This window comes from Cervus elaphus, chromosome 15, assembly GCF_910594005.1.
Source record: "Cervus elaphus chromosome 15, mCerEla1.1, whole genome shotgun sequence".
NCBI classification, from domain to species: Eukaryota; Metazoa; Chordata; class Mammalia; order Artiodactyla; family Cervidae; genus Cervus; species Cervus elaphus.
Genome location: NC_057829.1, coordinates 88,472,999 through 88,498,156, shown reverse-complemented (window position 1 = coordinate 88,498,156; position 25,158 = coordinate 88,472,999). Strand labels below are relative to the sequence as shown.

The following is a 25,158-nucleotide window of genomic DNA, read 5'->3' as shown; positions in this document are numbered from 1 at the left end:
ACCTTTTGCTCTGTGTCAGCTAGAGTCAGCCAGACGATTAACCTTCGGCCACCGCCCTGTCCAGCCAGCTGTCTGCTCCTGACTGAGGCCGGTGACTTGGTGAGCTCCCTCCTAAACGAGAAAAGCCCCCCCTGGACTGAGCCCTGCACATCGTTCCAACTCGACAGCAGGGCATGGTGCTGCATGGTTTGCCTGGCAGGTGCCAAGCCCTCCTGACAAGCGGGTGCGCCGTCACCTGGGGACACAGACGGGGAGGGAGGTGCCGGCTCAAGGTCACCTCGCTGCAGGGCACTCAAGGTCACTCCCTCAGCAAAGAAACCTGCTCTGGGCGGCAGCTCTCAGTCACCGGGGACTACAGATAGGAATAAACTGACAGGTGAGGTCGAGTCATCTTGTTAACAAGAACTCGGATTAGATTATGGTGTGATTACATGGTTCCGCGGTGTGATAAATTGGTTAATAACAGGATTCCCACTGTAGATGCTTAATGGGAATTCAATAATTACAGGTACCAGAATGGTACCGTTGGCCCAGGAAATGCTAGCGCCCGCCCTCTGATCTAATAACACAAAACCTATCTGGACCTATTGAGATGGTTATGATCTGGAGAACATGCCTTCAGCACTAAACCCTGACAAATACTAGCCTTGACAAAATGACTCTTTTGTGCCTACGCTACCATATTGGATACCATAATAGCTTACAGACTCAATAGCAAGGATCTTGTTTTCTTTGTTAAATGTCCAAGTTGAAGAATCCTTTCATAGGTTGTTGCCATTATACAATTAGTGACCAAACAGATGATAAGGAGAAAATATCTGAATCGCATCTAATAGTTTAGGAAACTTTTATTTTACAAGGGAGACGGTGCAGGGGGGATCCTTATCCTTTTTCAGTGAGATATCAGGGCAGTCATTATTATATCCCTTCAAGTGAATGGAACTGAACCTTAAAGAGGTGAAGGCGTTTACCTGAGCTCCCCTGCAGCGTCAAAACAGGAAAGCCATGATGGAAATCCTTATTCTTCCTACTGAAACGATAGCCAAGGCTCTTGTTTCACAAAGGCAGCGCGTCCTGAGGTTTGCACTTTCACAACTGTCCCCAAGAGGAACCAAACCTCCATCAACCCCTGTTCTAGACTAGCAGGTCATGAGTTCTCAGGGTTTTATTCTCTTTCCTATAAACTGCAGTATAATGCAAAGAGGCCATCTGAAATGAAGGGGAAAAAAATCATTGTTTTGGGAGCAGAGAGAAAACTAGTCATAAACTTCTCTGATGGTATTTTTAATTTTTCACTAATACAGTCTTTGATGCTAAGAAAAATGGAACAGTGGATTTAAAGCATAAAACGGTCCATTAGATGGGTCTTGAACTTGTTTTTAAAGCTCCAGATAATACAGCTTTGCTGTTTTGTCTTTCCAAAATGTCAACATGTGGCTAGGATTAATGGTTCTCTAAATCAATAGAATATCATGTTTATAAATGGTTTACGGTTCCACTGGATATAAAATGTTATGAGCTCATGTATTATCATCACTGCTGGGCCTGTACTGAAATCTACTGACATTTCGACGGGCACCCAGATCAGACAGGGAAGGGGCACAGAGGGGAGGTCTCGGAGGCCTGGCTGACACAGCGCCCAAGCTCAAGTTATCAGGGTTCAGGCGAGGGAAGCAGAAGGGAGCCGGGCCCTTCGCCCCCTGCCTGACCACGGAAGAGTGACACTCGAGCAGAGGTCCCACCCAAAGTTAGGGGGTCCACAGTGGTCCCTTCCAAAGCCATGGAGAGATGGGAGGACTCCAGGCAAGCTGCGGCGTTATGAGGAGAAATGTCGTAACAAACAGGATACACTTATAAATCCGCTTTAATCCTGTCCTTCTAACACAAACACTGTCACTACTGGCGAATGCCCTTCCCTATGGCTACATGTTTGCACATTATGACTTCAGCCATGTAATCACAATTCTACGTTATTTTCACCGAATGCTATCTTTTTGCCAAAAAAAACAAAAAACTATCTTTGAGAACGACTGAGTGACATTCAATGGTGTTCACTTGATAAAATACACATTTTTGTATATTTGGGTTCTTGCCACTTTTTCAAGCAGATGAGATTTTGCAAAGGAGCCTAGAAGCCAAGGTCATGTCACTTAACAACAGTTGCAGGTGAGATGAATGGGTTACTCTGACCTTGTGAAAAGTTGCACAGAGCTTCCAAGCACCTGGTGCAAATGTACTAAGATGACCCCTAAACGCTCTGTATCTTTGCTTAACTATTTATGCCAGGAAGCACATGTATGCAGTCCATCGATAAGCAAAAAGGTTACTCACACGTCACATTTCGGATTTCAACAGTCTATGCTTTCACACCAACTGTGTACACCAATAAAGCACCAGAGGTTTGCAATGAATGCTAAGTAAATTATTGTCAGAAGAAAGTGAACTTTTTGGAGATAGTTCATAATGACTGAGAGCTCAAACATATTCTCGCCAATTGCTTAACGTTGAGCCATAAAATGACATCATGAGCATCATCCAAATGATCATTCCTCGGGTAGGATGGCACCAAGTCTGCTGTCACTAAGGGAGCTCTTCAGACAGGAAAGACCGAGCCACTAAATCCTTCCCTCTCTTTGTTTCTAGTGTGGAGCTAGATTTCAAGCAGCAGGAAGACAAACTCCAGCCAGTTCTGCGGAAACTTCATCCGTTCGAGGAAACTCAGGTCGCACCTTCGCCTTACACTCAGGAGACGTACTCCTCAACTCCCAAGCAAAAATCCAAAACTGAATCTAAAAAGCACGGACGGTGGAAACTCTGGTTCCTTTAACACTCACGGTGTTTGGAGTCTGAAGGCCGTCTTGAAAACCCACTGGAGTTCAAAGTAAACCCTTTTCCAAAACAAATAGGATGGAGTGAAGGGCGGCTGAGCTGGGCACCACCCAGTTCTCCCCCTGCTTACCAAAAAGGCCTTTGTGACAGATCAGCTCACAGAGGCAAGGGAGTGCAGGTCATACCTTGCCGGCTGTCTCTGCAGTTCGGGGATGTGGGATGTAAAATCGGAAACGAAACCTAACACAGTCAAAGGTGACACCTAAAATTTCTATGCCCCCACCCCCAGACCGGCAAGGATTAGGTTATCAACCTGCAGAACGGCAGGCTGTCACTCTGTAACACAGCGAAAACTCATAATTATTTTCAAGCCTTTATTTTTTTTAAATACTGAGAAGAAAAAGTAGCCCTTACGTTTGCAAAGGACTTCATTTTTACGTTTAATTTTGCAAATAAGCGGGGGGTGGGAGGGTGGGGAGGGGGTGTGCGAGTGCAATTTTCAGCACATCAAATTCCAGAGAAAGCACAATTTTTTTCAAGTGGTCAGAGACCGTGAATAATCTCTAAAATGTGACTATATGTATATTTGCCTTCATGTGCTATAGCGCTAAGCCAAGTGACATCTCAGTGTCACAGTGACACCTCAAATTCAGCATCTCCTTCATCTCCAGACCGGCAACATGCTTTCTGCTCCTTCTCCAAATGGCCAGCAGCAGCCAGGAGTCCCCCAAAGTCAGGACACGCTTTTAATCACTGCAAGTTGACAGGGTCAGCGCTATCAGACACTAAGCTTTCATAGATCTCATTTTTTAATCTTTTGGTACCCAAAGGCCAAATGATAAATCCTGGCAAGAATTTGAAAACACACATAGAAATACACAATGGATTATACAGTCACCGATAAATCACAGGCATTCTCTGCCACCGGAAAGTGTTTCTGTGGATCAATCTTTGAGACACTGTTCATCACGAAAGCCTAGCCAGATGTTTGATACCATCCGTTATGCTTCGTAACAGCTGGGGAAGATCTGACCATCTCAAAGCGAAACCGTGTGCTTAGTTTAGCTGCTACCCACAAACCACCTTAATGTCACCAACATTTAACCTGTTAGTGAGCTGTACTAAATGATATTACCTAGGGGAAAGCTGTGAATCAAATGTTTTTAGGTCTTTTTTAAATGAATCGTGACACTTTGAGTTCTCTTTTGATTACACATTGCAATATAAATCTCAGTTCCTTTATTTTTTCACTCATTCCTTTGCACCTTTGCAGGTACCTTTTTATAGAAATAAAAAGCCCTACTCTATTAATGACTCTGTCTATCAAGTTTTGGCTTTTCACAATAGGAAGTAAGCTTCTTCTTTTGCCTTTTTTTTTTTTTTTTGGTTTTGGGGGGTACAACTTCAATTTTGAGTTGTTTGTGAACGTACAGGGAAACCGAGTCTCCTAGTCTCTGTCCAACCATTTCTTATCTAATCTCATGCTCACACACACACCTTATTGATCAGATGCCAATAGAGTGGTCAACCTTGGTAAAAGGATCCACCTGCATTTCTCAGATTGGAGCTATTTCTTGCCATGCATTTTCCTTCTGACTTAATAGCAAATCTATTTTTTGTTCTAAGTGTTCTGATTCTACAAGGACCTTAGTGGGCTTGAAAAAAAAAAGAATGACAGGAGTATCTCATGTAAGCTTTCTTTGGGGGTTACTCCAGCTATCTCGCAGATGTCCGCTTTAATTAAAAGAAAAAAACATGCATCTTTTGTGGAATCGATATACGAGGATATGAATCCTTGAATATCTCTTAACAGAATTGAGAAATATTTTTGTGCAAGGAGGAGACTGAGTTAAGTTGATCAAATACCATGAAGGAAGTGCAATTGTTTCGTGTAGAGATAAAATTTGAAAAAAAAATGTGTTTCATGTATTTTATACTGTTTTTAACTAAAGTTATAAAAACATGTTTGCAACAAGTTATCTCTCCTTGTGTTTTCAGAATCCCGAGTGTCTCAGTGAATTGAAATAAGGGTGTTAGCAGCTTTCTGCTTAGTGCCATAATTCTGTCTAAACAAGAGGACATCCTCGTAAACAAAGTAATATCACTGTCTGAAGCAGTCTAGACCAAAAAAAAAAAAAGAAAAAAAAAAAAACATTTTCAGAATCTAAAAGGAAACCGAAGATAAATGAATTCCTATCTAAAAATGAAACTATCTTCAGAATAGGAAAAAAATACTTTCAATCTCATTTCATGACTGCAACCTGTCACTCACAGGTGATGACTCTTCTCTTAGAAAGATTTAAGTAAAATCTTTGATACAAAACCAAGGTAAAAAGTACCGTGTTCCCTCATATGTAGATGTACACATGGCATTACGTATAGAGATTAAATTATACTTGTCACTAAGTTCTTTATTAATTTTTAAATAAAACAAAATCAAAGGTCATGTTTTGTGCGGCTATTAAACTTATTTCATAGTCTCAATAGTTTGGGGAAAGAGAAGCCATTCATCTAAGGAAATAATAATGAAGGAAGGGTATTCAGGCTGAAGAGAACGTCGCAGAGTCTTCAAAAGAGAAGATTCATAGGGTGTGGGCACTGCCTACAGCCTGGCCTGGCTGGGGCGGGGGCAGGGCTGGAATCCAGCTGACTCTGCTGACCAGGTCACACCCGCTGGCACAGGCCTCGGCTGCCAGAAGGACGTGATGGCTTTTAAGATCAACGGGCACCATACACAATAGGTCTAATTTTTGAAGAACCTCAGGGACAAGGACCTCACTGATATTTCCAGGGCAAATCTTACCATCCCCCCCCCCCCCCCCCCCCGCCAAGGCAGATTCTAGATCATCCATCCAGCAAGTCCCCAGCCCCAGAAACTGGCCACCTCATTCCTTTCTTCCTCCCTCCCCGGGATGGGAGACCAGTGCGTCCACTGGGCTGAGCACCCTGCCTCTCCCATGAAGACCAGCCCCAGCCAACCTCCTCTCCCAAGGGAAAAGGCCCCCCTGGCAACCTAGGAGAGGAGAACCACCACCCGCTCTCACGGGCTCTGCAATAACAAAGTCCGCTTGCAAGGATGGGGCTGAGACAGAAGGCCCCCGCTGCCCTCACAAGTCCCTCTGGGCAAAGAAGGGGTCAGGAGTCAGGATGGAGTCAGGATGCGGAGGAAGACTCCATTCCTGGAGCGCCCGGGGAAATTCCAATCACACTCGACAGTCATCTGTGAGCCACACACTGCTCAGACATGTGCTCACCCTGTGCTGCCTCACAGGTCCTCTCTTATAGATAACCAGATCAAGGCATTCTGCACACAGGTGCCCACCTGTCATGCGGCAAGTGTGTGTCTAGCCTCCAAGGAGCAGTCCCAGGCCTCTGCATCTGGCCCTTCAGTCTCAGACGATCCCCCAAGCGGAGTATGATCAGGGAAATCAAGACGTGGGAAAACCTTGCTCTCTTGGAAAGGGCACAAGAAGTTGGCAGAAGTTTCCTCCATTCCACGAGGTTGCCGAGATGTCCATTGCCATGGAGACCTGAGGTGTGGCAGTCACAAGCGTCGTTGTTCATGGACCCACACCAGGCTGACTCCAATCTCAGATGGTAACAGTGAGCATGCCTCGCAAAGCCATTCTCCTTGGGGTACCACCATGGGCAAGGCGGATCTGAGATACACCACGCTCAGTTCCAACAAAGAAGACGCACCATGCAATTCAAGTGGTTCCTTTGTGCTTCTCATTGAAGACAGCGAGAACAAATAATAAGAGACAGGCCATGAACCTCTCCATTCCATGCTGTCTGTGAGGACACAACGTGTTTACAAATCCCACCACAGCTGGAATGGTTCTTCGGGAGCATTTTTATCAGTGAGTAAAATTTGACATGATTACTTGTCACCTAAAGGTCACAGAAGCTGCCTTCCACACTGACATGTCTCCTTTAATCTAGAAAATCTCTATCATTGGCACACTTGGCATGGGATAAGCGTGCAACCCATTTATTGGGCGGAAGAGAAGAGCTACCCGATTCAGAAACTGGCGGTAACTCCTGGTGCTATTGTGTGCAGCGTACGTTCGACAGGTGAGAAGCTCAGGTGCAAGCAGTGCCCTGCCTTTTAAGTAACTCAATAATTAACTTAAGATACAGTTTGGGATGAATATGCAAGAATCGCACAGCATATTTTACCCAGGGAATGACGTGGTCTTTATTTCCTCGGCAACAAATCCACAGTCAGAAACCAAGCTTGAAAAAATGAGGGCCACAGAAATATGAGAAAGGCAGGGAAACACTCCTGTACAAATACCAAATGGGAATGAATTGATAAAGTCATCACAACTCACATGTGTACCCACGTCAGGATGACTTTCTGCAAGTCAGATGTCTTCCGAGTAGATTTATTAACAAACACACACGTTAGAGACACTTTTTGTAATACTCATATAGAAAAAGCAGATACTGTCGACTTGAAACTTTTGTAACATATTGTTTTCTTCTGCGAAGCAAGGTTAAGGTCAGTGCTTTGTTAAAGGCACAATCATACGTAAAGTCCATTAGAACAGGTATTGCAAAACGAACGCGCGTGCGTGGGGACAGAACGTCTTTGTGAAAAGTCTTGGTGATGATCTCGGTAAAGGGGCTGCATGCATGGGGAGACCACGCCTCTTACAGCATTTTTTAAATGCAGAAGCGTGTCAGGTCCTTGTAAATCATGCAGATGCAAAGAAAGCAGTGGGTTTTCACTAACAGCATCTTCCCTATCATTGGTGCTACCGTCACAGGAAACACCGCACCCATCAACCACCCCTACAGCTGGCTCTTAGAGTGGAAACAAAAGAGCGTCCATCACTCGAGTCTAGGGAATGAGGAGGTTTGGTGGTCACAAGAGCAAGTGGTGAACGCAGGCAGAATTTTTCCCGTTGCTAAGTCTACTTCCGTCAGCTTTCCAGGGGAATCTTTCTTTTGAAGAGGCCCACATTCTCATGTTAGTGAATTACTAATTTTCAGTCTTCTGGTGTGTATACAGGCCACAGAAAAAATCTTGAAAAGTCCTCACTCAATTACATTTTTAAAGGACCCATTAACGGAATGTAAACCTGATCATCTAAAAGCAGCGGCGGTGGCTAACGTCCCAGGAGAAGGAACAGTCATGTGTATTCTCCTCTCTGCTCTCAACCCAGCTTATTTACAGCACTTATCCCAACAAAGACACGGGCTGTGTTTGTCCGGGGGTCCCGCGTGCGGGTCAGGGTACCCATGTCACCCACCAGATAAGTGGTCGGGTCACCTGCCCACCACACAGGAGCACCTGAGCCCCCAGGGCCCCTGCTCGGAACCGAATACAGTGACGCTATCAGCCTAGAAACCTCTTCAAAGAGGAAGAGAGAAATCAAATCTGAAATCAGACAATGTAAAACTCAGCATTTCAACCCACTATTCTACAGCATCAGACAATCCTGGAATAAAGATAAAATGGCATCTTAATTCTGTGGTCAGATACTGCAAGTTGTCCATGTTAGGGTCCGTGGTCAACAACCAAGCCATCCACAAGCCTAAACTTGCCAAATGGAGTTCCCCTTGTCAAAAAGGCTTCCACTTAGTAGGATCATGGCGTATTTTTATCCTCTGCCTGAGATGCGTTCCAACAGCCCATTTCAAATACGAAGCTGAAAGGTATGAAATGAACTAAAACAAGTGATACATAACCAACTGCATGGTGTTTATAAGATACCAGATACAGATAAAAGAAAAGGCTTACACTGTACGTCACAGCTTAGCCAATAACGTGTGAAGTCCCCCAGTTCTCAGCCCCATATATGAATGGATGGGGAAACTGCCAGGCCACAACAGCATCCCCAGCTGATGATAATTCTGATTGAAACAGAGGTCAGACGTCTACTCCTACTGTTGACAGTATCATGAAATAAATCATTAAGTGAAGCACAGGTTTTTAAAACTTTTTAAATCACTTGAATTTTTTAGGTCCATCTTCAGCAATCATGCAGAATAGGTGAGCTGATTCACGGTTATACCACTTCCATTCCAATGATGCAAAAAAGCAGAGCAGACACGTAAGTCCTGGAATCTCTGTGTCACACTGGGGATGTCAAGCCGACCCCAGGCATGCCACTCATTTCCCACTCTAGAGGGGCCCCTGATGAAGTCTTTTTGGTCCATCTTGTCAGGGATATTTTCCCCCCAGCCCCAGATCCTCCTCTTTCTAAATTCCCAGAGCAACAACAGTGACATTAAGAAGCCGCTGCACAAATCTGCACGGGAGCCGATGGGCAGAGCAAGGTCCAGTGCCGAGCAGGCAGCCTTTCAGTCTCACCGCTCTGCGGCCATCACCAAGCGGACTCATGGCCCTGACTCCCAAAAGAGCTTCCTGAGCATCTCCAGTCGGAAATGGTGAATGTCCTTTCTGCAAACATCGTGACGTTGCCACCACTCATCAAATAACTATAGGATATTCAGATTTTGGTGGGGTTTTTTTTTTTTTTTTGAGAGTCCTTCCCTGACAGCTTAATTCATTTTGCTAACTGCTACTGCTAAGTCACTTCAGTCATGTCCGACTCTTTGCGACCCTATCCCTGGGATTCTCCAGGCAAGAACACTGGAGTGGGTTGCCATTTCCTTCTCCAATGCATAAAAGTGAAAAGTGAAAGTGAAGTCGCTCAGTCATGTCTGACTCTTCGCGACCCCATGGACTGCAGCCTACCAGGCTCCTCCGTCCATGGGATTTTCCAGGCAAGAGTACTGGGGTGGGGTGCCATTGCCTTTCTGGGCTCCTCATACACACATTAGAGATGTGGGAATTGGGAAGAGTCAGGTTAGGACCTAAGTCCTGTTCCTGCTTCTGGAGACTTCTGCTGGAGACAGGCTGGGTGGGGATGATGAGCCTCTGTGTGGGAAATGTGATCTGCTCCATCCCCACCATCCCGCCAACCCGTGCCATAGGAGCAAGGCTGCAGCTAGATCAGACAGAGCCTGGGTCCTCGCTTCCTGGCCTCCCTGGTTGACACTGCAAGGGCTCTTCCCAGGAACCCCCAAGGATTCCGTAGACCACAGGCAACCCTCCAAGCCTTTCAGGAAAGCAGCTGCTGATCCATGGTCTGGCCCCTTCTACCTCCAGGACATCCTGGCATTTGGTCCACGGACACGACAGAAGGCAGCAAACAGCAAAGCGTTTACTTCCGTGGGCAGCTCCCTGCCGAATAAGGATGTGGATCCAGGAGGAACACAGAGTCCTCCTGGGGACCTTCTGGTCCACCACTGAGACGAGGATCACAGGTCTCAGTCTTCCAGAAGAGACCAAAGAAAGCTAGCTGTGGCGCCAAACCGGGCTCCCCACGAGCCCTGCTGTGCCAGCTGTGGGTCTGGGGCCATTTCCCACCTCCCCGCAGGACATTTCTGCAGGGGTCTCTGCACAAAGAATGGGAGGGTTAAGCCAGGCTCTTCTGTGCATTAACCAGTGCCCAGCACACACAGATGCGAAGACGTGACTCATTTGAAAAGACCCTGATGCTGGGAAAGATTGAAGGTGGGAGGAGAAGGGGCCGACAGAGGAGATGGTTGGATGGCATCACCGACTCAATGGACATGAGTTTGAGTAAACTCCAGGAGGTGGTGATAGACACAGAGGCCTGGCGTGCTGCAGTCCATGGGGTCGCGAAGAGTCGGACCCGACTGAGTGACTGAACTGGACTGAGCTGAGCACCACAGAAGTGCTCGAGGAGGGGCAGCTATTACATCATCACTGTTATCACCATGCCTGAGACATGGGACATTTCCCAAAGGCCCCCTGGACCACATGGTCTGAGAAAAGTCACCATGCTCTGCCCGCAAGGTCCAGTCTAGATGCTCAGCTTGAGCTGTGAGCGCGTCCTACCGTCTCACCACCTCCCAAGGTCCCACCAGACTGCTCTGAGTGTCCTCCCCGCCCTCCTCTCTCCCCAGTGTAACTGCTGGCCAGTGGGCTTTGATCCGAGGGGACAGGCTGCCAACCAGAGACGGGACCGTCTCACCCGCTCACTGGCCACCACGCCAGCCACCTCCCCTGTCTGCCCACCAAGACTGCCCATCACTCACTGGGACTCCACGACCGGTGTCCAGAGTGTCCTTCCCACAGAGGTCTCAGCACAGTGACACCAAACTCAGGTCAGCTTCTAGCCACACACCCTTCATTCTACTGAAAGCCCTCTGGAGTTCCACTATGATGGAGTATCCCAGGGGCAGCCAGGGCACAGCCACAAGGAGACAGGAGCACCGGGGCCCTGGGTGCCTCTGCAGCCACCCCACGTCTTCCTCCGCGGGGCCCCCTCTCCACTGACCTATACGAAAGCACTTCCAGTTTACAGAGAAGAAGAGTAACAGTGAGGAGCATGAAGAAGCCTGGGAGAGTCCATGGTAAATAACATCAATTTACAAGGAAAAATCCTTAATTTAAACATGTTAAAGCATAAACCGAAAAGGAGACGTACCTCAGAAAGGAAAACCTGCACACAACATGTGCTAAAACTCAGAAACATAAACTAGACAATTTTACCACATGGGAACATGCAAAGGCAACGATTACTCTCTGTGATGCATCCAAAACCGCACGCCACACCCTTCACTGTGATGCGGCCCCAGAAACCAACACAAGCCCAGTGCCCATTCCTGCTTTATGTCTGACGGAAACCGACGGGCCAGCATACTTGATCCACGCCCCGGCTACGCAGACAGAACCCAGCTCCCCCAAGGGAGACCAGTGTGCCTAGTCTGACTGCCAGTGAAAACTCTAACTGGATTTTTCCTGTTCCTTGATTAGGAAAGTGACTTTTTTGAAATAGGATCCACCAAACTTAGTTAAATGGTAATACATACCAGAAATGAAAGGAATTAAATGAGACCTACAAACACATCTTTTCCCCTTGAAACCAAATTTAACAATCATGATGGTGGTAAACTCTGGGAAAAAGCGCCATAATATGAAACTTGAAAGACTGCCAACATTACTGGTAAAAACCTTGAGAAAAAGAATAGATCCCACGCTTTGTATCCGTATAAGAGGAACATCTACAATACATTAGAGAAGACATAAAATAGCTAACTTGGAGTGCCTCAATTACTTTTTAAGGCCCTTCATAAAATTTTATCAATGGGATCTTAAGTGTAAATACGTAGAAAGCAACTGCCTGGCGTATGGGAACTTAGAAGAAAACAAACACCCTTTGCTAGAAGGTAGCGACGACAAAACTGGGACCAAATCCTCTGTCTACAAAACGTGGCCGTGCTTGCTCTTCACCTTCAACACTTGCTTCTAGAATCATGGAAAATGAGCCCACTTAACCTACTAGGCAGTAAATAAATGCATCGCAACTGCTTGCTATATTGTAGTAAGAGATGGTTTCAAAAGGCAGGTGCAAGAGGACCATGTGGATTTTCAAGCTTGAAAGTGAACAACTTTCCCGGGAAAGATGCTGTCAGGAGCACAACGAGACCCCCACGCGTGTGTCACCGAGCACTTACGATGAGTTCAGAGTCCCGCCCCATGGAAATGACGGTTCGGTTCACTGTCCGGAGAAGCTTCTCCATGATGATCTGGACGTGCCTCTGCGTCGGCCCCTGCAGGAGACACACACGTGTAAACCAACAGCTAACACAGTCATTAACATGCCAGCCCTGCGGCTGTCACGGAATCCATTTACCCTGTAAAGAGTAACTCAATTATAACCCTTAACGAGATGAAAAATGGCCCTTGTCACAGGCAAAAGCCTTCACAAAGAAAACTCAAGGCATTTTATTAATTATAGCCCATTAATGTTAATGTTATATAATCGCAGTAATTTAATTGAAGCAAACCTTAAAAATAAAAGCAAATCTGTTTAAACAATATCATGTTTATGATCCCTGATTAGCTCACCAATTAGCTTTCGAAAGACACTTGCCCACTTGTACACAGAGGGCCGTCGGCTAACAACCACATTGCCCGCGCCGCATGTCAGACCCCAGTAACGTGGGTCTGCCTGCATAGAATCGAGTGTTTACATATCACCTTATACAACACCTAGAATTTAGCATGCCAGAGCACCTCCGATCCGTAAAAGTGAGCTCCTTCGTCTCGTCTGTGATGGGACTGTTGATTCTTCTTCATGAATTCTCAACGTGTTTAGACTGGTTTTCTAGGCGCTCCGCACAGGCCAGGCAGGCACTGCCTCCTCCACAAGGCTTGGCCTTACAACTTTTCACTTCCAATCTTTTTCTTTCCACTCTTTTCTGTTTTTAATTGGAGGCTAATTGCTTTACAATCTTGTGTTGGGTTTCACCACACAACGTGAATCAGGCATGTATACACACGTCCCCCCTTGTGAACCTCCCTCCCACCCCCCTGGTTGTCACAGAGCCCCGGTGTGGGTTCCCTGGGTCATATAGCAAACTCCCCCTGGCCGTCTACTTTCCACACATCTACTACGTGCTAATGTATGTGTTTCCATGCTACTCTCTCCATTTGTCCCACTCCCACCCTCCCCCGCTGTGTCCACAAATCTGCACCCTATATCTGTGTCTCTGTTCTTGCCCTGCAAGTAGTTTCATCGGCACCATTCTTTCTAGATTCCATTCTTAATGCATTAAGATACGATATTTGTTTTTCCCATTTCCGACTAACTTCAGTCTGTGTAACAGGTTCCAAGTTCATCCACCTCACTAGAACGGACTCAAATGTGTTCCTCTCTATGGCTGAACAACATTCCATTGTACATATATATATATACCACAGCTTCTTTATCCATTCACCTGTCAATGGACATCTAGGTTATTTCCGTGTTCAAGCTATTGTAAATAGTGCTGCAATGAACTTTGGGGTACATGTGTCTTTTTAAATCATGGTTTCCTCAGAGTGTACGCCCAGGAGCGGGGCTGTCGGGTCATGTGGTGGTTTTTTTCTTCTTAGTTTTTAAAGGACTCTCCACCCTGTTCTCCATAGTGGCTGTATCAATTTATATTCCCACCAACCGCGTAAGAGGGCTCCCTTTGCTCCACATCCTCCCCAGCATTTGCTGCTTGTAGATTTCTTGACGATGGCCATTCTGATGATTGAAGTGAAGCAATAACTTCATTGTAGTTTTGATTTGCATTTCTCTAATAACGAGCGATGTTGAGCATTTTTCAAAAGGCCTGGACTGGGATGATTGAAGGCTGGCCTTTGGGTTGAGGCTTGCAAGACCTTTCAAAGGCAAAGCCTGGGAAGAGTGGACATAGCCACAGTTGCAGTGAACTAATTTACTGTAATTCTCTTTTCAAGCACACCACCCAGACTCTGAGAAGATAAGCAGGTGCAGCAAAGAAGTGGGCAGGACAGGCATTTGTGTGTATGTGTGTGTGTGTGTGTGTGTGTGCACGCGTGTGCACACCCGCTTGTGTTTGGACTGGGGAGCTGTCTGGAGGTCAAATGGGGGAGAGCTAAGAACAAGCCCTACTACCTTAAAAACCTTGATTCATCTGGCCACTGCTAGAGGCAGAGACAGACGCAGCCCTGTACACCCGTCCAGACACACCTAGAGAACCAGTGACTTTACATGTGCGTGCACACGTGCACAAATGCTTGTGGTAGGCACAGTGGGGTCGGGAGGCAGAGAGTCAGATGTTTCCACATGTGCTTGCACCAGCTTTTTATCAGACAAGAAGGTCAGAGGAGTAAGCATACAATTGAGAAATGCAAAAGAAAATACCATTTAAAAAAAGAAACAGCAGAGAAAGCACAGGAAAAAGCTGCCAGTACAGAAAGGAACCTGCGAGACGGGGCAGAGACCTGCTCTCAGAACCCTCAGAAGCACCACTGACTTAAGCAACAACAATTATGCTCATGTATAAAATAAACTAAGTATTATTTATTAAAAATAATGATTGAAAGAAAGTAGGCAATTAGCCTCCCTCTGTTTATTTCTAATTTTTAACATTAAAGCCTCTGACCTTAAATAACAAATCTCAGTCTTGGAAGTCACTGAGCTGAGAAGTCACAGGAAACAAAACAGTATCTTTAATGTAGAAAGACACACATGATAATACAATCATCATGCTTTGCTTGCTCAGTCGCTCAGTCGTGTCTGACTCTGTGTGACCCCATGGACTGTACCCCACCAGGCTCCTCTGTCCATAGCATTTCCCAGGCAAGAACACTGGAGTGGGTTGCTATTTCCTCCTCCAGGTGATCCTCCCTACCCAGGGATCGAACCCATGTTCCTGCACCTCCTGCACTGGCAGGAGGATTCTTTACCACTAGGGAAGCTCCATCAAGCTTTATACATAAATAAAAAATAATTTGAGGATGCAACTCTACAGAGAAAAAGAGAAAGGTGTTAGTCGCTCAGTCGTGTCTGACTTTTGGTGGCCCCATGGACTGTAGCCCGTCACGCTTGCTCCTCTGTCCATGGGATTCTCCAGGCAAGAATACTGGAGTGGGTTGCCAGGCCCTTCTCCAGGAGATCTTCCTGACCCAAGGATTGAACCAGGGTCTCCTGTATTGCAGGCAGATACTTACCATTAGGGCCACCATGGAAGGCCCAAAGAGAAAGAAAGGGTAACCCTTAAAATTCAGGCCGTTCAATGAATCAAACGTGACTCGGTCCGCCGAGGCCGGGTCTCAGGAGGATCACAGGCCCACGCATGCCGCAGGGTCCACGGAGGCAGCCCCACGGTTACTCACCACGTCCTTCCGGTACAGAACCTCAAGGATGTTGCTGAGCAGTTGGCAGCAGGCCTCCAGATCTTCCTGTCTCTCCAGATGGTACTTGAGCTGATCCGTCATCATGGGAAGCAGGATCTCTCTGCAGTCTGCAGGGGACACCGGGTTACAAGTCAGCAGGAGACCCACCAAGACGCAACTCTGTTTGCTAGAAGCTTGCTTTCCCAGCTCGCGACAGGGCACGTTGCACTTACACTCTCCACAGTGTGAAACTGACATCTGGAGGGGGTCAGGCCTGCTGACTGGGCGGAAATCACTTCTTATCAAATAATTCACACACACACATACTCACCTCTGCACATGTGTCTGTGTTGTCATCATATAAATATGACAATTAACATACACATGCATACAGATACGTATTCACATATATCCCATGGTGTGCACATCGATACAAACACAAACAAGCATGCAGCAATTTTAACTAATTTTCTGTGCCAATTATGAATTTACTGATTGGCCACTTTAGAAGAAATACTTGGTAAAACACAAATGATTTGAATTGCAACTATTCTTGTTGTTTCCTAGGAGGACCAGAGTATGGTTCCCTTCTGCTTGCATACACCTCCCAAACGTTCCTGAGCTTGGCCAGGTCACAACTCACTAACTTCCACATTTAATGTTTACGTGCTCGGGGACCCCTTTCTGCTGGGCTCACACCTGCAGAGGACAGTCTGCAGGGGGCTGAGAGCTCAGGCTCTGGAGGGAGCTTGTGTGGGTTTAAATTCTGCTGTTTTCCGTGCGGGGTAACCTTGGGCTAAGCTGGTTACCTCTCCCAGTGTACGTTTCCTCATCTCTAACATGGACACACTGGCACTAGTTACTCACAGGTTTTAGGCACAATGTCCTCCTGCAAGGTTAGGTGTGAAGGCCTGAGCCTGGCACAGGTGAGATGCTCTGGACAGGTACTTGCTCTCATGATGTGACAGAGATACTGGTGAAAAGCACCCCCCGCTCCGGCCTCCTAGACCCCTGGGCGAATGAGGGAGGGAGCAGTAGGGAGCAGGTATTGACCTTGGAGGTGAAAGTTAGGAAGCCCTCCTTCAGGACGCAGTACATTCACCTGCTGGGAAGAAGCATTAGAATTTCCCGCGTGGGGTGGGCAATCTTAGGCACAAATTCAGGGAGACGGGAGTAGATGACATATTCACAGAGCCACAGGCAAAGTTCAGGAGGGTGGGGAGAGGAGAAGCAGAATAAAGGACAAGACAGGCAGTCAGGTTTCATTCTGAACATGATGGGTGAGATGGAAATGAATGAAGAATTGGGAGAAGCTGGTGGGGAAGGGATGTGATAATACAAAAGGCCAGAGAGAGCCTCTGCAATGGCAGCCAGGTAGGGCAGTGCAGATGGGAGGCACGGAACTGGCTAGTTAGGTGCTGCAACGGTCCATGCAAAAACTAGGAAAAGCATGACCTCCTGCTGATGACAGAGGACGAGATGGTTGGATGGCATCACCAACTCGATGGACATGAGTTTGAGCAAGCTCCAGGAGTTGGTGATGGACAGGGAAGCCTGGTGTGTTGCAGTCCATGGGGTCACAAAGAGTCAGACACGACTGAGCAACTGAACTGAACTGACCTCCTGCTACAGTGGTATGTTTGAAAGAAGAGGCCCTGAACAAAGCATACTGGAGGCAGGCTGAACACAGTGGCTGACAATAAACTGGAGAGGAGGCCAGGGGCTAAACGAGAGTTAAATAAGACACCCAGTCCAACGTGACCCCTTGATGAGTCACCCAAGGCAGGATATGACACCATCCAAGGAGAGGAACCCGGGAACAGAAGGGCATCTAAGGGAAGAGAAAAGGACCAGGGTGTAGTTTTGGATGAGTTGCGTTTGAGTTGCCTGTTGGATATTCAAGTAGCTCCACCTAGTAGGCACATAGAGAGAGCCTTCTAGACCTTAGAGATCTCCAGTCTCACCGACCAAAGAAGCAACAGCTCTTAGACTGTAATGAATGCCAAGTGTGTGGGTAAGACCATTAAAGAGGAGTATGGAGAATGAGAAGAAAGTACTATGAGTGGCAGTCAGGAGGTTGGTAACAGAACAGGAGATGGAGCGAGCAGCAATGTGGGATGAGGCAGAGATGAGTAACGTCACCCAAATCGAGGGAGGGCAGGTGGCCGGTGTGTGGCAAGAACGGATCCAAAAGAACAGCCCTGGGATGTGGCGACTGAAAGCACCCAGAGTCCTGCTCAAGACAGCTTCCTGGAGTGGGATGAGAAGACAAAACTAGGAGTGCAGACACAGCTCCGGAAGCACAGCTCTGAAAGGAAGGGATTCTGGCGCCTAAGGATCAAAGATAGTTTGGGTTTTCATTTGTTTTTTAGATAGGACCATGGAAAGGATGCTCGGAAAAATCAAAGAAAAATAACGAACTAGACACAAGTAAGACTAGAGATGAAATGTTGATTGCTAATTGTCTCTTCCTGTTGGGGAATCCCATTGAACTCCAGCACATCCAGCCTCCAACATGAGCGATCTGCTGACAACACCAGTTCTGATGGTGAAACAAGCTCAGCCACTGTCATTCCCTTAGGAATGCGGAGCACGAGAGAGAAGACAGCAGAGCTTGGAAACATTAAACATCTCCCGCCTGTTTTTAGAATTTTACATTTTAGGACTTCCAGTGTTAATGAGACATAAAGGCATGTTTTTGCATTAATGTTTTCTGAGTTTTTTTAAATATAAAAAAAAATGAGCCTGCAAACATTGGAAACGTTCCTGAAAGTATGTAGAGAGATTTTGCCAAGAAGTAGGGGCTTCCCTGGTGGCTCAGATGGTAAAGAATCTGCCTGCAATGCAGGAGACTTGGATTTGATCCCTGGGTAGGGAAGATGCTCTGGAGAAGGGAATGGCAACCCACTCCAGTATTCTTGCCTGGGAAATCCCATGGACAAAGGAGCCTGGAGGGCTACAGTCCAAGGGGTCGCAAAGAGTCAGACACAACTGAGTGACTAACACACACATGTGGTAAAGAAGACCTAGGGATGGAGGGAGGGAGGTAGGTCAGACAGGGAGATGCAGAAACAGCCCACATCCTTCTGCTCCTCCACTTTCTAGGGGGCTGCATGTAGGAAGCTCATGCTAAGGCTTTTTCAAGCTCCATTCTGATTTAATCCACAGAAAAGGAACTGATAACAACTCCATTTTTCCAGACAGAGTTTCCTCCAAAGAATATATGAATATATGCATTTGCTTGCTGATGTCACCATTACAGGACTCCATACTTGGTGTGCATGCTCAGTCGCTAAGCTGTGTCCAACTCTTGGGGCCCCCCGGACGGTAGCCCACCAGGCTCCTATGTTCACGGGATCTCCCAGGCAAGAATACTGGAGCGGGCTGCCATTTCTTCCTCCAGGGCATCTTCCCAGGACAGGGATCAAACCTGGCTCTCCTGCCCTGCCAGGTGGGTTCTTGACCACTGAGCCACCAGGGAACCCGACAAACACTTAGGCAGAGGTAAGTCAGAGATGCTAAAGGGCTGAGCATCTTCCGGGCAGAGGCCGGGCGGGCCTGGCCGACTATGGTGTCAGGAATCGCAGGCGGGCGGGGCGTGAGAGCACAGTGGAGGAGAAGGCGCTCTGGCATGGGGACCAGGAGAGTCCCTCCTCGTCGTGGCTCCTGGACGTCAGGGCCACCACACCATTCCTTCCCCTTCCCACCCAGCCCTTCCTACAACGTCAGTGGTGAACACCCGGCCCCACAGAGAGCATCTCCCCCAAATGCCACCATCCCTTGAACTCATGACAGAAGTGCCCCAAAGCTGAGACGGGCCTCCAGCGTAGGAGAGGGCACAGGCATCAGAGAGCTGCCCCAGGACAAAGCCAGTCCAAGGGACAGGCCACAAGATGACCTCACGGCAGTGAATCCGGCCTGAACATGCAGCTGCCCAAAATGCTGACCCACTGCATGCACGAACTCCTCAGGCATCCCAGATCCAACGTCTTACTACGAAAAAAGTTCACAAGTCACACCAGCCTGCAGTAGCTCTGCTGACCTAAACTGCAACACAACATCCAGTGTGGGGCTACACTCCAGCTCCCAGAACCCAAGGGGCAGGGCAGGGCCCCCGGCCAAGCCGTCTGAATCCAGCCCTGCCTGCGTTCATCCTCAAGGTCCAAGTGGAACATCTCCAGCTGGAGTCCCCCTTCCCTCCCACCTGAAATACATCACCAGCATGATGACCACTCTTAATAGATGAGCCCTCGGCCACCCCGGCCACTTGGTCATCCCCAACAACACTGCCACCACCGTTCCGGAGGTAAGTCTAATTTCCAAGTAGGTGGAGAAGGAAGAGCCACGAGAAGCTGAGCAGGCAGAGACAGGTGCTGAATACACGACCACGGAAAGCATGACCTCGGAGGCTGAGCAAAGCCAAGCTTGGGAGGGACCCCACAGCAGCAGAAGGCCAGGTGGACTTGTCAGGCCAACGGGTCAGCAGGGCTGTGTCCACAAATGACCCTAGAAAATCAGGGGAACACAGCTCTGGATTCAGAGATGGCTGAAATGGCTCCTCAGGCTCCGGCAACCCAGAGGCCCTGGCCACAGTCCATGCCTAAGGCCCCGTGTATCTGTGACGCCGGACAGGCAGGGGTGGACTTCACCGTCCTCCAAATAATTGAGTGTGTTGGTGTCATCTGTCAGAATCACTCCAGGGTGAGGGAGGGGATGGCCGCCCTGTCCATCTTCTACTGGGAGAGATGCCGTCAACCACTCCTGGCTCCCGGCACAAACGCCCACTGGCCACCCAGCCCAGAGCTCTGTGATAGCTTTGCTTGTCTATTACCCAGCCTCTTTTGAGGAAAAAGGACCAAATTTTGGACACTTTGCTGCCATTTTGACATGTTTAAAGGCTTTCATTCAGGTTAGTTTCTGAGAACATAAAAATCCATTTGTTTATAACCCTTCATGGGTCCATAGTATCGAGGGATACTACGGAATACACATGGGATGTTTTCAAGATCCACTGGATAACTGTGGTCTTAACCTTATCACTGCCACCCACCTCTGGCTTGTCAAGATAAAGGGGACCATGGGGGTAAGCCTACCTCACCGAGAGAATGGAACAAGACCACACGAGCAGGACTTTGGGAGGGTCCAACACTCCAGTCCAGAGGACCACTACCAACCCCTGACCACACGCCCATCACAGGACCAGATCACCGGGAGGGAGCAGCCGCATGCCTGGGGCTTCCGTACAGGCGCACGGACCACACCAGGCATCTCCTGCAGGCCTCCAAGGGCAGAGGGTCACAGGGCGGCAGTGCCTTCAGAAACACGGCCCAGGCCTCCCCAGGAAGAAGAGCAACGTCCCAGGTCCTGCAGTGGCTGTGAGGACCACAGCTGGAAGCAGCCCAGGCTCAACTGATCCATCTTCCTGGTGACCTCTGACTGGCAGGCCCCAGCCCAGGCCCTCGACAGACCTGGGGACAAGTGGGTCTCCGGTGCCAGGTCTCAAGACTGCTGGGATGTAAGACTAGCTCTGTGACCTGCCTGTCCCTCCTGGAACAGTCTCTGTTAGAGGAGAGGTCTGGCTCTCATCCATGGGAGGAGGCCCTGCACACGCACTAAGACCTCACAGTGGACGTGTGTGTTTGTGTGCGTGCGGGTGGCTTCCTGCACGTGCGTGGGCATGTGTGAGCAGACATGCATGTGCCCGTGTGGAGACGCGCTCTCTTCCCAACAAGACAGCTGCACAGGACTTTGGTTCACAGTCCTTTTCATGGTTGAAGACAGTGTTTTGCTTGTTTTAGGTGGTGAGCATGGACTTGCAGCCAAGGGCCACCCTGTCCCAACCTCAGAGGACATCGGGGCAAAGCAATCATAGCCATCATCCCACTTGCCTCTCTGGGGACTCAGCTGCACTGGAGTGTCCAAGCCAATCCCAACAGCAGCGCTCAGGCTCACGCGCACATGCACGCACACACAGGAGGGTTGATCTGGGTCCCCTGTGACTACAGGTGCAGAGGAACACAGCAGAGGGTCTGCAGTGAGAAGCAGGTCTGCCTCCTGGTGCCGCCCCAGCCACCTAGCAGCCCTCCCCACCCAGAGCAAAATGAACCTCATTTGACAAAGGACACCCCGACTCTGCATTTATGCTCTTTTCAGCTTTCTCAAGAAGTGGTAGGATCAAGTTTGCAATAACACTAAAGATCCTGAAAATTTTTCTAAGTGAAAACAAAATATCAGGAAGGTACCTGAGGTACATAGAGGAAGGTACCCCCTCCCACACAACCACTCACGTATCCACCCACCCACCCACACACACCCACACACCTATCCACCCAGCCACTCACACCTTCAATGAGCTGTTTTAAAGCATCAGACATGTATCTGGCAGTTAAGGAAGAGGAATCTCCTGTCACATTCTGAGTGTCTCAAATCGGTGACCCCAGTATGTAGAATAGAATACCTATGTAGAATAGAACACATTTTTACAGCATGATCGGGGCCTATAGTCCCACTTGGTTCAGAATGGATGTCCTGGAAAGCTGACAATCTCCCCACTCAAAGGAAGAAAAGAAAAACAATCAACCAAACAAATACTGAAATCAAGAAAACACATTTTAAACCAACTACCCACAGATCATCACATGGAAAAAAGCTGTGACCAATATGTGACTGAAGCCTAGGAACGTGGGTCAGTCTATTTGATTTTGTTTGTTTGCTTTTTCACTAAAGTAGGGTCAAGTCCCCTATGATGAAAAGGACATCTTTTTTTGGTGTTAGTTCTAGGAGGTCTTGCAGGTCTTCATAGAATTGTTCAACTTCAGCTTCTTTGGCATGAGTGATTGGGGCATAGACTTGGATTACTGTCATACCAAATGGCTTGCCTTGGAAACGAACAGAGATCATTCTGTCATTTTTTAGATTGCACCCAATTACTGCATTTTGGGCTCTTTTGTTGACCATGATGGCTAATCCATTTCTTCTAAAGGATTCTTGCCCACAGTAGTAGATATAATGGTCATCTGAATTAAATTCGCCCATTCCAGTTCATTTTAGTTCATTGATTCCTAAAATGTCAATGTTCACTCTTGCTATTTCCTGTTGGACCACGTCCAATTTACTTTGATTCATGGACATAATATTACAGGTTCTATACAATATTGTTCTTTATAGCATCGGACTTTACTTCCATTACCAGTTTATTTATTTAACGTATAAACAGAGTACGTCATGCAAAATGCCATGCTGTATGAACCACAAGCTGGAATCAAGATTGCCAGGAGAAATATCAATAACTTCAGATATGCAGATGATACCAGCCCTATAGCAGAAAGCAAAGAGGAACTAAAGAGCCTCTTGATGAAGGTGAAAGAGAAGAGTGAAAAAGCTGGCTTAAAACTCAACATTCAAAAAACTAAGATCATGGCATCCAGTCCCATCAATTCATGGCAAATAAATGGGTAAACAATGGAAACAGTGACAGATTTTATTTTCTTGGGCTCCAAAATCACTGCAGATGGTGACTGCAAACATGAAATCAAAACACACTTGCTCCTTGGAAGAAAAGCTATAACCAACCTAGACAGCATATTAAAAATTAGAGACATTACTTTGCCAACAAAGGTCTGTTTAGTCAAAGCTATGGTTTTTCCAGTAGTCATGTATGGATGTGAGAGTTGAACCATAAAGAAAGCTGAGCGCTGAAGAATTGATGCTTTTGAACTGTGGTGTTGAAGAAGGCTCTTGAGAATCCGTTGGACTACAAGGAGATCAAACCAGTCAATCCTAAAGGAAATCAGTCCTGAATATTCTTTGGAAGGACTGATGCTGAAGCTCTAATACTTGGGCCACCTGATGCAAAAGAACTGACTCCTTAGAAAAGACTCTGATGCTGGAAAGCATTGAAGGCAGGACAAGAAGGAGGCGACACGGGATGAGATGGTTGCACAGCATCACCGACTCAATGGACACGAGTCTGAGCAGGCTCCGGGAGTTGGTGATGGACGGGGCAGCCTGGTGTTCTGCAGTCCATGGGGTCACAGAGAGTCGGACACGACTGAGCGGCTGAACTCAACGAGAGCTGGTTTACTTTACAACGATGTGTTAGTTTAGGTGTCCAGCAAAGTGATCCAGTATACATATATCTATAAACATCTTCAGATTCTCTTCCATTATAGGTTATTAGAAAATCTTGACTATAGTTCCTTGTGTTATACAGTAGGTTCTTGCTGTTTATCTATTTTATGTGTGAAAGTGTGCTTCTGTTAATCCCGAGACTCACGGACATAAAAAAACAAATTTATAGTTGACAAAGGGAAGGAAGAGGGGAGGGATAAATTGGGAGTTTGGGACTAACAGTCTAATCGATTTTGGAAAAGGCTTTTGGGCTGATTAAAGTTCTGTTTACCCATGCACATAAGAAAATGATAATATCTACCTGTCCCCCTCTTTGCCTTGAACCTTGGGCAAGTTACTTGAACTCTTGAAGGCTTAATTGTCCTTCTCTGCAAACGGGCATGCACTGTTAACCCTCAGACTTACTGTGAGAATCAAACGACGTAAAGTGTGTGTCTGGCAAGTAGTCAGCACTCAGTCAAGGGCAGCTGTCAGTAACAGTGACGGAAATAACATTATCCTGCAAAGTCAGCTTTTCCAACAAAGTAAACAGCAAAAACTCCTGCCTTAGGGTCTGTTAGTAAATAGGGTAGCCAGTGAGCCCTTAAAATACAGCTAGTTCCACTGACGAGTAGAATTTTCAACTTTAGTTAATTTCATGTAATTTTTTAATTTAACTCTTTAACTTAAATGTAAAAAATGGACACCTGATTCAGTTCTTGCAAACAACTATTTGGAACGACTGAACAGCATGTATAGATGAATCTCCTTTCCTGTGGTGAATTTTATTAAATGTGAAAAATACAAATCGAGAGTCTGTGATGAAAATTCAGCATTCAAACTGAGATATGATATACATGTAAAAACCACACTGGATTTTAGAAAGTTCCTATGAAAAAAACAAAAACAAAAAAAGACTGTGAAACATGCTATTTGTAATATTTAGATCAAGGTCATGTTGACATATTTCAGATGAAATATATTATTAAAATTAATTTCACCAACTGTCTTGTATTTTTTTTTTTTTACTGTGGACTGTATAAAATTATAAATTGCGTATGTAGCTGGCATTCTATCTCTGTTGGACAGCGCAGTCTGGGAGTGTGCTAGGAAGCAGATGTTGGAGGCCTCCTGTGCGATTTCTCATTTTAATGAACTAGTGTTCATCTCTGGAAGGAGAGTCAAGGCCACAGCTTTCTCCTGGCGGATCATCTTCACACGGGCGTGACTGCAGGCCTCATCAATGCCTGTTAGTCTGCGTCAAGGCACAGAGCTGACCTACAAGCAAGCCAAACCCAGGCAGCCCAGTTGTCCTGGCTTTTCCCTGCCATGCACAGAGTGAATGCTGACAGCCCCGCCCAGATGCCAGGAAGGCGCAGGCAGCCCTGGGCCCAGACCCCTCGCAAATCAGCCATGGGGATCAGAGGCCCTGCAACACACCAGCCAGCCTTCCATACCCCCTTCCCCAGTGTGATCCACTCTGATTACAGACAGCAATAATGTGACATCTGCTCATTCTCAGCTGTGGAGGCTGAAGCCATGAT

General features: G+C 47.1%; 2 protein-coding genes across 3 annotated transcripts in view; one reads left to right on the top strand and one right to left on the bottom strand.

The window, feature by feature from the left end:
* The window catches only part of INSYN2A (inhibitory synaptic factor 2A), a 60,766-nt gene extending 57,595 nt beyond the window's left edge, over positions 1–3,171 (top strand). The window contains exon 4 of the mRNA XM_043926664.1: positions 2,644–3,171. Within this exon, the coding sequence (XP_043782599.1) occupies positions 2,644–2,827 (184 nt within the window). The 3' untranslated portion in view covers positions 2,828–3,171. The remainder of the gene's footprint in view (positions 1–2,643) is intronic.
* DOCK1 (dedicator of cytokinesis 1) overlaps positions 1–25,158 on the bottom strand; it is a 546,606-nt gene that overhangs the window by 323,174 nt on the left and 198,274 nt on the right. For both annotated transcript variants that reach the window (XM_043926662.1, XM_043926663.1), the window contains exons 26-27: positions 15,506–15,633; positions 12,331–12,426 (exon numbers count right to left, since the gene is read on the bottom strand). In XM_043926662.1, the coding sequence (XP_043782597.1) occupies positions 12,331–12,426; positions 15,506–15,633 (224 nt within the window). The remainder of the gene's footprint in view (positions 1–12,330; positions 12,427–15,505; positions 15,634–25,158) is intronic.